Source organism: Populus trichocarpa, chromosome 11, assembly GCF_000002775.5.
Source record: "Populus trichocarpa isolate Nisqually-1 chromosome 11, P.trichocarpa_v4.1, whole genome shotgun sequence".
Lineage (NCBI taxonomy): Eukaryota > Viridiplantae > Streptophyta > Magnoliopsida > Malpighiales > Salicaceae > Populus > Populus trichocarpa.
Genome location: NC_037295.2, coordinates 2263185 through 2281106, shown reverse-complemented (window position 1 = coordinate 2281106; position 17922 = coordinate 2263185). Strand labels below are relative to the sequence as shown.

The window sequence follows — 17922 nt, the reverse complement described above, 5'->3', positions numbered from 1 at the left end:
CTTCTTGTTGTTGAGATGGTGGAGTGCTGTCAGGTGGTGTTATTGGAGTAAGCGTGTCCGCTTGAACTATTGATGAGTCTTCAATAGTAATGGTTGTAGGAGTGGTTGAGGACCTAGCACCAAATTGTTCTGATTGAATCTCTGAAGACTGTTTGATGCCTTCGTCAAAAACATTTGTAACAAAGATGTCACATCTGTTGATTGCTGATTTATAAGCCCCGAATCGTAGTTGAAAGATTTTCATCTTGTTCAATACTTCAGTCATTTGTGGTGGGACTGTATAAGGATCAACATATTTCTTGTCATAAACCAGATGATGTGCTTAGAGGCGTTGAAAAAGTTTTCAGCAGTTTTTCCAGATAAGAAGAAGTTTGTGACATCTTTGTCATCAGTTACAATGCAGTTCACTTTAAACCTGCACCAAGACATCAATAGTTATTTGTAATGGAGTAAAATATAAATGTATTAATTTCATGAGAAATAAATCTATACGAAACAATAATGTAGGCATTGATTTTTTTACGATGGAATTGGTGCAGAGTCTGGAGTTCCATGTTTCAAAGCATCTGAGGTTGTCTGATGGTCCTGAGAGTGTTTTAGTGCATTTTGGGCATGTTTTGGACCACCACCCATTAAAGAGATCATAATCAGTAATAGATGCCATGCAAGTGAATCGCATATTCTGCGTTGATAAAAGCAGAAGTGAGAATAGAAATTAAAAAATACAGTTAAAAGAATACGCATAAGCATCAACAATGAAACCTTATGTTGATGTGGATCCATGCATAAGATCTCTTTTAATTGTTTTCCGGTTTTCATTTATTGTTGATCCAATGACACAACAGCATTCAAAAGATGGAGGAAGTTTATGGACATCATGCGGGCACCTGGCTATAACTGAATTAAACAGAATTTCAAATAGTTTAACAATAAATATTTATTGCTTAAGCAAAAATGAAATGGAAAATTTTTTAGAGTAAGAGGGGTTTACAATTGCTTATATGGCAGAACTTCTGGAATATTGGATTGAAATACCAAAGTGATGCAGCAGTCCCAGTTAAATTTGCTGCACCTGAATGCAAGTAAGAGAAAAAGAAGTAACAAATATGAATGAGAAAAAATTACAATTGGGCAAACAAAGCCAAAAATGGTTTGATGCCATCGTATAAAAACAACACAGCAAACCTCGGAATTCTGTAACTCGAAAACCCGGCAAAGACAACAATTATGGGAGATTCTTGCGCATTAACGATATTATCATCAAAGCTTCGAGCAACGTCTCCCCATAAAGTAAGTCGGAGATCTTCTCCCCTGTTTGAAACTTGGAATTTTTTAGATAAAACAATGGAAAACATAAGTTAGAAATGCAATTTTAGCAGTGGAAATACCTTATATTCTCAATGATGAACTCTTTTTTATCTTCAAGTCTGTGACCTTGAACTAATATCTTTTCAATTGGCTGGATTCCTTTAAGTCGACCCAGAACATCTAGAATAATTGAAAGGTTAGTGAAATAATGCATTTTTTTGCCATTTTCAATAAAAAAATCTTTGTCATACCTGTAAGAACTCTTGATCCTCTGCCTTTGGTTAAGACATGTGCAAAGTCAGTGAGGTTGAAATGGTATCGCGGCACATCATGTTTAACAGAATCAAGATGCATTATCTTGGTATCAGACTTTAAGTCAATAATTGCCTCATGATCAACAACAATATTAGCAGCTCGATTTCGTAGGTGTAGAAAGTCTTTAATCTCAATATAGGAACCTTCGATTATGTTGAGATTGAAAAATTCTGCATCTCTTGCTTTGGATGATCCTTGTATAGCTCCGCTCTACGATGCAAAAATATGTAGAAAAACAATATTAGAATTATTAAGACATGGTTGAAATTGATGAATGCTAATAAGATAGTGTATTTAATGGAAAAAGAAATTATGACAACATGCGAAGAAAATCTAAATACGGATGGTAGCGTATTTAATGTAATTTATACATGGAAAGGAATTAAGATGATCTATATATATATTCTCAAGGAAAATTGTAAGAAAACAAACAAACATACATGCAAGAGAAACATATGATTATAAATTATAAATGATATCAAGTTAAAAGTAAATAAGATGGTGAACTTTATAGAGGACATCTAAGTATAAAACAGGAAAAATTGTTGAGTAAATAGTGTGTGAAATTTGAGAACCTGGTGGTCAACCAAAAGACAGTTGAAGCTACTTGTGTGTCCATTTTGCATTGGCATCCAAACACGACAAACTCTGGCTTGGATCAATGGATAAAAAAGATATTTCTTGATATTTTTCAAAGGCACCGCCATCAATCTGCAGAATAAAAGCAAAAATAAGCTGATGTGGATGATGAAGGCAATATTAAAATAATGCGCATACATCTTTAACAAATATACAAATAGGTTGCAAAAATTAAAGAAGATGCACATAAATGAAAACAAATAGCTGAAAAATAGTTGACAATATGGATATAAAAGAATTAAGCTAGAATTGAAGAAATTAGAAATCATTTTGAATGGGAAAAAAACCTTTGGGCAATAAATTGAGGACATCTTTGTAGACAATATTTTTAGCATAATCAAGCTGTTTTCCTTCTTGGTCACATGAAATGATTTTTAAAACCTTTTTTAGATGTAACTCTTGAAAGAGCGACATATAGTTGGCCATGTGCAAAAACTTGCTCCTTTAAGAAAACACCAACAAATTTTAATGATTGTCCTTGACTTTTATTGATTGTCATAGCATAGCATAATCGTATTGGAAATTGTCTTCGTTTGATTGTAAATGGGCATTTGTCATCATTAATTGGGAAGATGATCCTTGGTATAAAAACTCGGTCACCAATGTGTGAGCCTGTTATAATTTGAGCTTCAATAACTCTATCAGCAAGTTGTGTGATGATTAGTCGTGTTCCATTACATAAGCCTATCATTGGACTCAGATTCCTCAGCAACATAATTGGCGCTCCTATTTTCAAAGCAAGAATGTGCGAAGGAACACCACTGAACTCAAGTTGGTTTATAAATTCCAATGGATATAATAAGTTTATATTGTCGTTATCACTGGAAGATGCATCAACAGAATCATTGCTAAGATAAATGCGTTGAGGACCATGTGTAACTCCAAGTATGAAATTATTGATTTCAGTAACAGTAATGTTTTTTGGGTGTGATAATAGCTCTTTCTTTAAAGTAAGATGGTTCAAGAGCAGGTTGTTCAATGCTGGGATAAATAGCTGAAACCATAGCTTTAATTGGATCACCAGAGGTATGTAGTTGCAAATCACATGGAATTTTAATCAAAGATTCATCAAGTTCATCAAAAAAGGTATATCACAAAGGTCTCCGTCACCTATTTTAAGAATCCATTTAGCAAATGTTTTAATTTCATTGATTTCATCTGAACTAAGACCAGCAATTGACAATCTCATATTTTGTTTAGCAACATGATTTCAAATTTTGGCCAGAGTGGTGAACTACTTAAGGAAGCATTAATAATATCTTCTTTTGTTCCTCCAGGTATAACAGGGAGAATTTGACGATAATCCCCACCAAGTAAAATAGATTTCCCACCGAAAGGTTGGTTATGATTGGAATGACCAGTTTGGCCCATTATATCACGTAATGATCTATCCAATGTTTCAAAACAGTAGCGATTATTCATAGGAGCTTCATCCCATACAATAAGTGTTGTCGTTTCAATCAACCTTGAAAGATGAGTATTTTTTTTTATTTCACATGTTGAGTTCTCATTTATAGCAAGAGGAATCTTAAACCTTGAGTGAGCTGTGCGACCACCAGGGAGCAGAATAGATGCGATTCCTGATGATGCAACAGCAAGAACAATTAACCCTTCTGATCTAATACTATTAATAAGTGAATGCCATAAAAAGTTTTCCCTGTGCCGCCATGCCCGTAAACAAAAATAAGAGATTGTTGATTTTTTGAAATTGATTCCATAACTCGATCATAAATTTTCTTTTGGCATGTGTTAAGTAATGAAATTGATGCTTCATTATTGCTTCGAAGTTCAGAAATATCATAATTGAGTTCTTCTCTAAGGAGATTATTTCTAATTTCAGACATCAAACGATCATTTGGCAGTGGTAAATTATAGTCTTTGAGGGATGTTGCCAAGGCATTGAAAAGTTGTTCAAGTTCATAAAGAACATAATTTTTAAGTTCATTATCACTGAAATGAAGATTATGTGGGGAGAAAGATGATAGCTTGATTCTAATGTCGTCATGCATTGTGTGCCAAAATTGATCAAGCAAATCTTGGGGGCTAGCAATTTGACAAAATAGAGTGACACTGACAAATAGTTGCCTAAGTTGTGAGGAGGAAGCAGTTAAAACAGCTTCTGAAAAAGCTTCAGCCCATTCTTTGCCATCATCAAGGAGACCAAGTGCTTTGCAGGCGAGTTGAAAGGTTGGATAAACAATACCAGAGACACAACGTAGATATTCAAAGCTTGTAGCTCCTTAACATGATTTAAAAGCATCTTTAAGAAATACAATTCGCCAGCAGCAGGATGCACATATGTTATACGTCCAAGTGAAAAACCTCTTGTTCTGTAAATCCATTCTTTCTGCCTAGCATCCCAAACATATTTGTTTGGAAATTGCGAGTAATATAACTGTGTTGCTTCAACATCTTCTTTGTTCTGATCAAACCATCCTGTGAGCATTGTCTTATTGAGACCATTTTTTCTTAAAACAGAAGATAAGTTTTGATTTCCAAAGAAAACAACAGAATGTTGCATTGGCAAATGTATTTGAAGTCTTTCAACTGCTGGGTTTCTTGAATGGATTGGAAATTGTAAGAGTCGCCATACAGCTTCATAAGGACAAACAAATCTACAATTAAGATAAGCCTGAATCTCATCGTTTGTTTGACCTTGAATAACAGCTCGACACCTATCAGATCCTTTGCTAACATATTTGAAAAGATATTTTATGAGCATTGATTGGCAACAAATTTCAACATTAACATGAGCATTATAACGGATTAGAAGCTCTTTGTTGTATGGGACAACATAGGAATTAGAGAGAGCAATTCCATTTTTCATAACAAATGACGCAGGGAAATTTCGTCGCTTGTAAAACACAAAGCCATTTTCACCGAAAACCGTTGATTGCTTAAACTTTTTAGGGAATTTTTTTGAACATTGATTTCCCTTCATACATTGGGCTTTTGGGCTAGCAATTCCGCATGGACCATGCAGCATAAATTTTAAAACAATTGCATAGCAATGAGGATCATCTGCTCTGTTTGGCAGTTCAGCCGAAATAACTGAATCGACATCCTGAGGTGATCGAAATTTGTATTCAGAAGCTAGCCAAATCAATAAATGAGTGTGCGGCAAGCCTCTTTTTTGGAATTCAATAGCACAAACATCTACAAAGTGGGAAAAGAAATTTTAAAAAAGACTACATTGAATAAAGACAATAAGAGGAATATAATAAGTACAGAAAAATACCAGCAATTGTTTTCCCGAAGGGCTGTCCTGATTTAATGAATGAAATCATATCATTAAGTTTGTATCGAAATACTCTTGCAATTATGTCAGGTTTGTCTTCAGCTTTATAATTTCGGCTTTTTTTAATTTCTCTTTGAATTTCAGGCCAATTGACATTGCAAGTGAATGTAATAAAAAGGTCAGGATTACCATAATGACGACATATAGCCATTGCATCATGATAATTGTTAATCATGTATCTAGGGCTTCCAGTTAAAGAAGAGGGGAGGATGATTTTTTCCAGTACTTGAACCATTAACATCACCTCTTAAAACTGCGTCTTGGACACCTTTATAAGATTCAGTTCTCAGATTTTCTTGGTTTGAGCGAATGAAATCAAGGCGTTCTTGTTCAACATTCATAAATGCATCAACTAAAAATTGTTGATAAAGTCTTCCGCCTTTGGTAAGTGTACTACTATCTCCTAATTTTTCTTGAATGACATAAGCATAATATGCTCGCATTGTAACTTTTTGACGTTTTGAAGGAGTATAATGCTCTTGATTTGTGAATAAAATGTCAGTATGATAACCATCTTCACCATAAGGAAATAAGAGTGGATACTGAAGAGACATAAATTTTGGATGCAATTTAGAGATCCTGCGGAGATTTCTAGAATAACCTTCAATAATAATATCTCTATCAGTTTGTGATTCTCCAATATCGCCAACAATTAAACCACATACATCATTAGAGGAAGGATCATCATATTGCTTTGAGTCACCATCTCTTTTACCAATTAAACGAAGTTTGAAATTCGGGAATTCATCATTGTTAAGTCTATGTCTAACTTGACGAAACAATTTAACCAATGCATTGGAAGAATCAAGCATGTCAATAAGTTTGTTGACAACATTTTCATCTAAAGATGATTGACAATTATCATTATTAAAAGGGTGTAGTCGATTAGCAATTTCATTGTCTGTGTCAAAGATGTATAGTTGTGCAAATCTTGGTGATTCAGCATCAATTGGTACTAATGATCCCATAAGATGATGACATTGTCCATTTATTTTAAATATATATGGCCCTGGTTGAGAATTGACAGTATGATCAATCTGCGCTCCCATTGAAGTGAAAGCAAACATTGAATTATAAGCACGAATGTTATGCCGGAATTTGATGGACAATGAACCTTTGTCAGGATTTAAAAGATCATCTAGAAATTGAGGTGTGTTAGGAGCAGTAGGCAATTGGATTTTGCCATTAGCACAACATGATGTAAAGGAGGGGTTTTTTCTTTGATGAACGTGCCAAACGCTCTGCATGCCAAAAAAGAGCATTGCAATGGTGACATTTCCATGATTTATCACCGAAATCAAGGGGTTTAACCAAGGTTCCTGAGGTGAAAAGAAATTTGAAAAAGAAAAAGAGGATTAAAATCAAAAGAATTTAGAAACTAAATCGAATTTAAAGAAAGGATTAAGAATGTTGAAATAGCTCACGTTTTCTTTTTTTTTGATAAGAAGATTGACCGATGATATTATATTGGTCAGGAATCATTGAGGGGACATTAATTGGCTGATCTTTAGCTTGACAGTTTGATACCAGAGAAGACAAATTGTCTGAAGACAAAGGAGTAATAATATTTGCATGTTCAGTTCCATGACTTTTTGATCGTAAACTTGGTCCAGAAGACGATGAGGCAATTGTGGAGGAATCTTCGTAATGAAAGCCAATATGGGCATCACGATGAAAAAGATTTTGGTGGGCACTTTCAATATCCAAAGAGCTAGAAACGCCAACAAAACTCTCATCCATAACAGGATAGATGTCATCCGTAACAGGATAAGAATCATCATAAAAAATAGCCGTTGGATAAGGATAACATTGTATGTGATGGTCGGGTTGTGGACGTTGGCGCCGACTTGTCATGATAAAGCCTTTAAGTGAAAATTGATTTTGAATGCAAATGTTAGAAAGGAAAAAACAATATAGAAAGAATAAACTTGTGCCAAGGTATTTATGAGAAGTTGCGTTAACATTTAAGGGGAAAAATTATGATAAAAGTAAAGCAGGCAATTTGATTTAAAAGTTCAACCTAAACTATAATTGCTACAGAAGAAAAGAAGGTGCAACCTTTATTCAACCAAATCATTCAACAGAATATAAAAAGGTAAGCATAAAAAGAAGAATGAAAGGCATAAGAAGAATGATATTGAAGAAGCGCATGAAAGAAACAAACCTGACTAATAGCCCAGCAAATTTTGTAGGGGAACAGATGAGCGTCGAAGCAAAAATCGTCACAGGCAACAAATGAACCCTTAAAGTAGCTTTGGGAAAACAAATTTGCCTGAAACATATGAAAAGATGCATTAAGAAAAGCGAAATCAACATTCATTTGTAACGAAGATAATACAATGAGGACTTTATATTTGAAGACAAATAACAACGAAAAACGTGTGAAATATGGGTATGTGAAATGTAAAAAGAGTCAAATTAAATGAAGAAAAAGCAAATATATATTAATGTAATAGGAGAAAACAAACAGTGCAAAGGATAAAACAATCAAAGATTATTGAGAAGGAAAACTTAGATGCATGTTCATAGAGAGAGGGAAAAATGAAATAGATAGAACTTGTGGTCTTTGTTAGCTAAAAGTGGAAGAAAGCATATGCAGCAATTGTTTTGATAAATTGACGAACAAAGACTTGTAACAACAACTAATGAAATCCATAACGATAAACTTTTTTTTTTATATGCCTAACTACTCCCAACAAATTTGATTAAAAAAGATTTCATGGTAAGCATAACCACTCCCAACAAATTCTCCTAGCAAATGGCAGTCTTCCATGAAAGGAAACATAATTATCTTGAAATATATAAGCACCATGTTTGCAGCAAATTGACATTCTAAGCATGATGTTTGTTCTTGTTCTAATGCTGCAGTTTGAAATTAGTTTATTAAAACTTAGTGTGTTTTATGGAAGCTTATCTTCTATTTATCTATCTGCTTTAGAAATTTCATTTTTCTTGCTCTATGTTTGTCGAATTCATCCATGTTATGTCATATTAATCTATTTGTTTAGAAGAATGTGTTTCTTGAAATTGCTATTTGTATTTTGCAATCATTTCTTGTTTAGAAACATTTGGTCCACTTTGTGATATGTCTGACTAAAAACTTCCCCTTATTTTTGGGCTAGAGCATCATTTTAGGAATTTTGTGTTTTTCTGTTTGGACTTTGGACTACTGGATAGGTTCTTGATGTTCTATAACCTTTCTAAGGGATATAGATGAGCTACTTTAGGGTGTTATATTTCTTCCTTGGCCTTCTATTATTTATTTTCTTTATTTGTCACTGTAACAATAACCTGTTAGCAAAGACAAATGGAAATATAAAGGAATTGCTATAGAATTAGTCAAAATGAGGATGCTTGATGAAGGAATCATGCACATGAAACCTCATGGAAGGATTGCAGCCAGTGGAATGATTTTTTTGTTGGTTAATTAACTAAGATGATGGGTTGCTATGAATTTGATTGACCTAAATGTATTTGATTGGTCTGAATTTATGCATTCTTTTCCTCCATGATATAGCTTCCTAATTTCCTATTTGTAGGTACACAGCTTGAAAGTTTTAAAGTATTGCCAAGCTTCTTAGTTTTCCCACATATAGAAACAGCAAGCACAATTTCAGCCTTTCCACTCCTACATAGAACCGTCATATCTGTTGCCCTTTACAGCATCTACAGTGGCGATTAATTCGAGTTCATCCATTTCTTCTGGTGATAGTTTGACAGACAAAGCCCCCATATTCTGGCTGAAGTTTTCGATCTTGGTAGTTTCAGGAATTGGACAGACATCATCACCCTGGTGGTGTACCCAGGTCAATGCTAGTTGTGATGGGGTGCATTGTTTCCTTGCTGCGATTTGATTAACCCGCTTAAATAATTGTCTGTTATGGTCTAGATTTTAAGCTTGGAACCTCGGCTGATGCTGAGGCGATTGAAACACAAATTTCAGATGCTAAGCTTATAACAACTCATCGAAAAGGAAATTATCATTGATGTACGGTTTATGCAAGGCATTCCATATGTACTTGTATCATGTCCTAATTGCTCGCTGTAAGATAATAGGACAAAATTTTCCATAATACAGCAAAATATCAAAAGCCAATATGCATATTCTCTAATTACTCATCATGATAATGTATGCTATGCAGGTTCTATGGGTGCAAACATTGGAAATTGCCTTGGTATAAAGTGTGTGGGCAGACTTTAAGGAGCCAAAAGCATTGAATTCGGACTATCAGAAAAAGAGGTATTCTACCCATGAGCTTGTGTTTCTCCAGACCTCCGTTTAGTGCATAACTGAGAAATCAAAAGATTCGAGCAAAAACATTACGCATGCAAAATTCTTTGTTTGGACTTGGGACAAACAAAAGCCCTTGACTAATTGTTTTATTTGATTGAACCTGTTGCAGGATCTTCAATTACAGCACCTAAATACTATGGTTTGCAAGTTCTAACAGAATTGACAGGTTAGAAAATGGGAAAAGAGGCTTCGGGTGGGTATTAGGGTGTGTATGGATTAAGGTTGTGATTTATAAGCTATCCAGGTGCTATTTGAATCAGAATATTGAATCAATTTCAGGTGGAAAACATATTTGTTGGAATCAAGCAACAATGAAGGAACTGCTAACTAAAATCTCATGATCTCAAAGCGGAACTCTCCAAGTAATTCTTTTTTACAGAGTTTGACTGCAAACCATTCCATAAAATGAAGAGGCAGAGTATTATGAGGCCTGTAAGTTAACCAATATGTAACCCACCAAAGGAGAAGATAAAATTTATCACATTCCTTTTTTTTCCAAACTATAAAAATTTTATGCTGGCACAATTGATTATTTACAGCACATGTATTACAGTGAGCAACTTGGTATTCACAAAGAACAGTAGCAACGTTTCGGAAGTCACCCTCTGAAAGATTCTCAACCAACTTAGGCCCTGATGAAAAGAATCCCCGTCCTAGAGGACTGTACACAACAATTCCAGTGCCAAGTTCTTTGAGAAATTAGAAGATAAAGATCAGAATTTGCATGTCTAAGCATTCAATAATCATTTTAAGGTTTTATTTATTTTGATCTCCAAAAGAAATGAGTTTTTCTGACAACACAAATCAGCCTAGAACTAAGGGTCAAGTTCCTAGTAAGCTAAAATGATCTTGGTTTTTTTTTAATAGCATGGTTGTTAAGTTCATTATGTGTATTAAGAAATTAGCATAATTTGATTTGCTTCTATATGTTATTTCCAGAGAATGAGGAGATTCTATTTGCAATGAAGCAGTTAAAAGATGGAAATTAATTTTTTGTTCAGTATACAATAACTGGTTGCCAAAGGAAAGCTAAAATTCTGAATATGTACGTTGAAATTTCAGAAGGATACAATAAACCTTAAGAAACATGCATGGTGGGAGGTGTTTATCCCATAAAAATCAATGAATGAAATAATTTAGTCTGTTTCTAGCTTAGTTGTGGGTTATGAATTTGGACATTTGTTGTCCAATGGGTTAAAATGATGTTGGTGGTTTTTTGAGAGGATGGTTGTCAATCCTACGATTTGTATTAAGAGATTAGCATTATGTGATTGGTTTCTATATATTTTTTCTCTTGCTGAAATCTCAAACAAAATTTGGGCAGAGTCTCCCCTATATCGGGAGATCTCAAGTTATCCATAACACAACCTGCAGACAATTTGAGTCAGATCTCATCTACAACCATATCTATTTTTAATACAGTCAATTGCATAATTCATTTAAGAATATGCTTAGGACCATATTAATTCCCAAAGTCCATCATAAGATCTAGTAAAACAGCTAAGACGCAATCTTAACAATAATAAAAACAATCTAGGCAACAATATTAATAGTAGAAGCCAAAAAAACATCAGTATGTAATTATAAGAAAAAGAAACATCAATTTTAAAAAAACATCAGTATGTGATTTTAACTTCTTTAACTAAAGCAACGCATAACACTTTTGATTATAGTTGAAATTCAGATTCATTCAATAGTGTAACTATCCAAAGCATCTTTAGAGTTTTTATATTGATGTATTATGGCAACCTATATTTTAACATGCAACAAATTGAATAAAGTAGAAACTAAAACAAAACTTAACAGCAAATGTTTTATACTATATGTCTAACAAATTTCCTAGTTATATATTTTTATACTATATGTTAAAAAAACAGCAATAACTCTAAAGCAATATGGCTATAATACATCAATGAAGTCTAATATGGCAACAAAATGTTCATTAAGAAACAGCTAAGGCGAAAAATGCAAAATCTGACCAAAACATATTCGTAATAGAAATTCCCAGTGCCACAATGAAAAATCAGCAAGCTAACTGTTAAATTTTTCGATTATGAGCACAACAAATTCCAAGCTTTTTCAAGATTCCCGTTTAAAACTTGTTAAATATGGGCATGTGAAATGTAAAGAAAGTGAAATTAAATGCAGATAAAGCAAACATATATAAATATGTACATGCTAACAATCGAAGATAAAGTCTTAATAAATAATGAACCAAAGTCTTTATGTTGATGTATTATGGCAGCAAAGAAAATGTGGGCGGCAAAATGCTTGATGAAATAATAATGCAAATGAAATCTCATGGAAGGATTGAAACCTATGGAATGATTTCTATGTTGATCAATTCGCTAAGATGATGGGTTGCTATGAATTTTATTGATCTAAATGAATTTTATTGTTTTGAAATTATACATCCTTTTCCTCCATCATATAACTTCCTCATCTCCTATTTTAAGGTAAACTTCTTGATCCTATATGTTTAACAAATTTCCTAGTTATAATTATTTATCCTATATGTTAAAAAAAAACAGCAAATCACGCCAAAGCAATATGGCCATAATACATCGATGAAGCTTAATATGGCAACAAATTGTTCATTAAGAACCAGTCAAGGCCAACAATGCAAAATCTCAACCCAAACATATTCCTATTAAAAATTCCCACGGCCATAATAAAAAATCAGCAAGGTAACTGTTAAAATTTTACGCAGCTTGGATTAAAAACTTTTTTCAAGCTATTAGTTAGCTAATGTTTTTATACAGGCTATATTATAAGAAACTGAAATATTTGAAGAAGTTATATTCTAGGTAAGTTTTAAAACATTGATTAATGAAGTGTTGATTCTAGGTTCAAACTTTCTCTAAAAATTGTCCTAGAAAAAGTCTTTTCTATATTATTCTGTGAACCTATAATAATCAACACAACATTAATGTTGTGAAATGTTTTTAAAAAAGATTCACATCGTTGTAGATAAAACCAAATATAACACGGTGGGTTCCTTCCTACCAAACAATACAACAACTAATCAATTTATTATTATTATTAGCTACGGTGGGTTCCTTGCTAGCAATTTCATTCCTAGCAAACAATAATTAATTTATTATTCTTCTTAGCTACTGTAACATTCTCTTTCACATCTCATCTCATAACACAATTCTACTGCGGCTTTATTATTTTCTGAAATCATATACTCTTCTGTGATCTCTGTTTTTTATCCAAAAGTGTCCTAGAAAAAGCCAACTAACCTCAAAAGTAGAATGACCAACACAAAGGGTGAGTCTTTGCAGCAATTTGTGAGATGCAACAGGCCAGAACCTCAAGAAAGAAGAGTAAAAGAAATAGGATCAATTACGCAAGAAATCCAAAGCAGAGCTGAGAAGAAAAATGGAAAGCAAAAGAAGGTACCAGACGAAATGAAACGCAAGAGAAATATGCAGGAGAGGAAACAGCACAAAAAGCAAAGATAAACATTAGGATTAGAATGAAAAAATTACTTAACAGAGGAAAGAAGGCGGTGCAGTCTACTGAGGCAAATATCATAAGAGAAGAAGTTAAAAAAAAAGCATGTCACCCTGCAAAATGCACAGACAAATTAATTAATGTGAAGTGACATGGGGCAACAGGAGTAATTGAAGCAACGAAACCAGATTGGAACAGTAACAACTATCGAAGAAAGCAAAGCAACCGGAAAAAAAATTAAGTGATCAGCCGAGAGCAAAAACCAACTCAATAATCAATTCATTTTATGTTAAGCTGTAAACCGAGAGCAATGAGCCCAAATCAACACAAATTAAGCTGTAAACCGAGCAGCCGTGAGCCAAACAGCCCGTCGTTCTCTCTGCCAAAAACAAAGGAACCGAGCAGAGACATGAAATGAAGAGAGTGAGAGGAAGAGACGAAAACAGGCCCAGAGAAGAGATAAAATGCACAGACTCATTAAGGGCAAAATCGCCCGGGCACTGCCACAGTCCACAGTGCATTCAGTCTGTGTGTACAGTGCAAAATGCCACACCATTTATTTGTTTTGTAATATATATATATATAAAGAATTGGGTCGGGTATGTGGGTTCTTGTCAGATGGGAAAAGTTCATCTTTTGACTTCATTAAATCAAATGTAAATGTGGACGATGGAATTAGATATTTCAAAACAAAAACGAATGGAGTAAAATCTGGTTCTAATTAACTCACATCCCTATCGTTATCTCACGATTTTGAAGTCATACCTCTTTTCTTTCTTTTTTTTCAAAACAAAGATGACTTTATCAATTTCTATGTTTTCTACTGGGAATTGATCCATGGCTTGCTTTCTTTTTGTTCAAATTCCGGCACTTACCATTCCAACATTCATTTATGGGGGGTTTTTGGGTTGATTCCATGTCAATGATGGAGGAGATTTTTACCAGAATTAAAAAACAAAATCAATTTTAAATTATTAGTTAAGGTTTCATAAAATATTTTACATATTCTCAAACAGAATAATATATGCGTGTATAAATTGGTTTAATGAAGTGCCCGTTTTATATGATATTGTTAAATTGATAAATAATAAGTTGAGTCAAAAGTAAATGTTTGATAACCCTTTTCAAGCCATGGTTTTGAAAATTCAGCACATTTAAAACCTTGATTATAAAGCTTCAATTTGATATTTTTTTTCAAAACCATGTTTTTATGTGCAAATCATAGTTTTCAAAACACCATCTCAAGTAAAACATATTTAGGATTATGGTAACGATGACAATTTAAAATGTTTTTTACTTAGAAATGTATTAAAATAAAGTTTTTTATTTTTAAAAATATATTTTTAATATCAGCATATTAAAATAATATGAAAATATTAAAAAAAATTATTTTAAACAAAAAAATTTAAAAATTTAAAAAAACACAGTTTACACCACATTCTCAAACAAGCTTAAAGCGTCTAGTGTAATAGAATGATCATCCATACATGTGTGTGTGTATATATAAAACAGATGTGAGTTAATTTTTCTATATAATTTATATTAATTAATTGTAAGGTCATAGAATTGATTAATTATCATCAATCATAAAATGAGCAGATCCCATAGATCTGCTTAGACAGCTCACAGGAGAATGGATGAAAGCAAAGAAAATTTAGCAAGCAAGCCCACTAAACACAACACGCAAGCAGATGTACATTTTGTGCAAGCCCAAGCAAGCCCACTAAAACAACACGCAAGCTGATGTACATTTTGTGCAAGCCCTGTATTTCTCCTCAGTTCATGAAATTCCGCTGGTGTGAAGATTAAATAATTAATTTATAAAATTTTAAAATATAATTTATATTATTTTTTATATAATTTTTTAAATAAATTTTTTTTAAATTTAAAACTTATATAGGCTCACATATTTTATATTTAATTTTTATAAAATAAATAAAAATAATAAAATTTAAACTCGTAACCATTTAATTATTAAGATTTTAATATTATATTAAAAAACTAATTTAACGGATGTTCATTGATGTGATACTTAGTGTATTTATATTTATATTTAAAATCAAAATCAAAATGCATTTTCCTTCCCTTAACCAGCAGCAGTGAAGAGCACTCAAGCAATCAATTCGGTCATAAATAGAATAAGAAAACCAAACTTCGAAAGGGACAAAAAAAAATAACTATTAAATAAAAGATCAAAATTAATTAATTAAAATTTTCCAAGCCATAGCCCTGCCCCGAGCATTCGGTTTTGGTTTTCGTGGTGCATGATTTTGTTTATAATAATAATGTTACCGTTAAAATTAATTCGAGAATTACAATGGTAATTTTATTGGAATTTTATATTCTTTCAATAATTCTATTAATATTATATATAATTTTTTTAAATAAAACAAACAATGCAATTAAGAAATTAAAACAGAATTAAATTAAAATAAAAAAATTTTATTCTTAATTTCAAAAAAAATATTATTAAATAGAATTTATCTATCTAGTGAATAAAATATAAAGAATGAGACAAAAATGAATCTTTACCAGAAATGAGAGAACAAGGTGGAACATAGATACTAGTGAGATCGATATGCCAACAACTGCTCGAGAATATTTAATTTATTTCTTAGATTGGCTTCTTCAACCCTAAGTTGGGTTGTCTTAGCATGAATTTATTCTTGTACAATTACATGGATGACTGATAATTACAGGCTCGATCGAGGTTATAGGGTCAAAGACACTTCAACCCACTTGTATATCCTTGTTCGTAGTGTTCGAAACTAATACTGTAAACTTGATTTATATACATACTAGTAGATTCAACATCCAACCATAATTCAAATTGAGTTTTGGATGGGTTGAAGAATCGTCTCCCTATTTCTTATACAATCAAGTATTATATGTTTCTTGAAAAAAAAAACTAGTCATAAAATAAATAAAAAATAATAACTAAAAAAATGTTTAAATTGTGAAATGTTTTCATCAAATAACTCATCATTTTTTTTTCATTATATTACACATATATTATAAAATCAAACTCAATTTCATCAAATGACAAATAAATATAATTTTTTTAAATCACAAACAAACCCTAACAAGTACAAAATTATACCTTTATACCATAAATTTCTCAAGGAAAAAGGATAGGGAAACATAAAAAACAAGTAAATATACAAACAAACTATATATACTACATAAAAATATCAAAAAATTAACATAAAAAAATGAGTTATAATAAAAAATAAATAAATTTACTTACTTGATATGATGAGTCTTCAAAAGAATAGAGATACTAACACAATGAATGTTAGAGTGACTGAATTTGTGATAAAAAAAAAGAAGCTAAATTTGTGATAAAATGGGTTACAACCTATGAAACATTTTTTATTAATTGGTTATTTACCTTGATTATTACTTAACATACCCTGTCAAACCAATGATAATTTAATTTTCATGAGCATATATTAACATCACTTGTATTGTCATGGTAGCCTCGCCTGCTTATTAAAGTGACCATTATCAATAAACAATCATTATTAATCAATAATTAGGTTGAGCTTATTGTATGCTTGCAACCTAAAAATATTACGGGAACAACCGTAAATCAAATTCAAAGTCAAAATTTCATGTTTTCTTCTCGGATATAACAATAAACAAGGAATACTCTAAATAGAAAAGTAATGCCACAAAAGGCACAATTATGGTTTTCATAACAATAACTGATAGAGTATTTGACCTATTTGAATATTTAAATAATAGAGACTTTAAGGAAGATGAATCAATAATTCAAGATTTGATGAATCATTGAAATAAAATAGTAAATAAAATAGAATGCAGACAATAAAAAAAATTAAAAACATAGTGTTTTAAAGTGATTGAATAGACGGTATAAAGTCACTTGCCAAAACAAAAGTTAATATTTAAAGTAAGATATAATTAACTTGCTCTAATACAATGTAGAAGTTTAGAATATAAAAGAATTTTACAATTTCATAATTTAATTATATATATTTTATTCAACTCATGTAGAAATTATATTGTCATACAACAAAATATATAATGAAATAGAATAGAACAAATTATACAAGATGTTTCATCATCCTCTTTAAGATGACCGAAATAATTTTGTGATTGTCTTGAATTGTTCTCTCCCTTGATTTCTTCCTTTTGTTAATTAGGAAATAGCCAAGAATATTTACTGGATTATTTTCTTAATAATGACAAACCCCATTCTTTCGCTATATGATGAGGAAATTATCGAGGATCTAACTCAGTAATTGAAATCTCATTCTTCGATGGTGGGACAGTCTTAAGGTGGGATTGCGTCATCCTTGAAGTATAGCTGGTCGATGAAGAAGCTGGTCGATATGTTCTTCTGCTAATAAAAAATGCTGGTTTAGAAGGTATTTGTAAAGTAAAAGAAGAGTTGCTTAGCATCAGAACAACTGAAGCCATTGTCGGCCTGTCAGCTACATTTTCTTGAACGCAGAGTAACCCGATGTGGATGCATGTCATCATTGCAGCTGTTGAGTCGTTCCTCAAAATGGGATCTATAAGATCTAAAGCAGTCCCTTCCCTCCAACGTCTCCATGCCTACAAAATTTATCCGAAGTGAATTCAC

General features: G+C 32.2%; 2 protein-coding genes across 9 annotated transcripts in view; both read right to left on the bottom strand.

Annotated features, from left to right (window-relative positions):
• Positions 1–4369: 4369 nt before the first annotated feature.
• Positions 4370–9293, bottom strand: LOC127904002 (uncharacterized). The gene is made up of 5 exons (XM_052445395.1): positions 9193–9293; positions 7725–7832; positions 7088–7271; positions 5787–6801; positions 4370–5418 (listed from the first exon to the last, which is right to left on the bottom strand). The coding sequence occupies exons 1-5, from the start codon at positions 9291–9293 to the stop codon at positions 4370–4372; spliced, it is 2457 nt and encodes an 818-aa protein (XP_052301355.1).
• A 7941-nt stretch (positions 9294–17234) lies between these two features.
• Positions 17235–17922, bottom strand: part of LOC18108790 (cysteine-rich receptor-like protein kinase 29) — a 91471-nt gene continuing 90783 nt past the window's right edge. For 2 of the 8 annotated variants that reach the window (XM_052445603.1, XM_052445602.1), the window contains exon 8: positions 17243–17894. In XM_052445603.1, coding sequence (XP_052301563.1) covers positions 17556–17894 — 339 coding nt within the window. In that variant the 3' untranslated portion in view covers positions 17243–17555. Of the gene's footprint in view, positions 17895–17922 lie in introns of all 8 variants that reach the window. The other 6 variants (XM_052445601.1, XM_052445600.1, XM_052445598.1 and 3 more) reach the window with 6 other exon arrangements.

Bases quoted from the DNA above. Each gene is read 5' to 3' on its own strand.
- LOC127904002 (XM_052445395.1), bottom strand. From the start codon at position 9,293: ATGGGGGCTTTGTCTGTCAAACTATCACCAGAAGAAATGGATGAACTC. The intron at 6,802-7,087 runs GTATCAAACTGT...TTTGGCATGCAG, and splicing joins CAGACAATTTGTCTTCTCTG to AGCGTTTGGCACGTTCATCA. The intron at 5,419-5,786 runs GTACTGGAAAAA...CCCACTTTGTAG, and splicing joins AGGTGATGTTAATGGTTCAA to ATGTTTGTGCTATTGAATTC.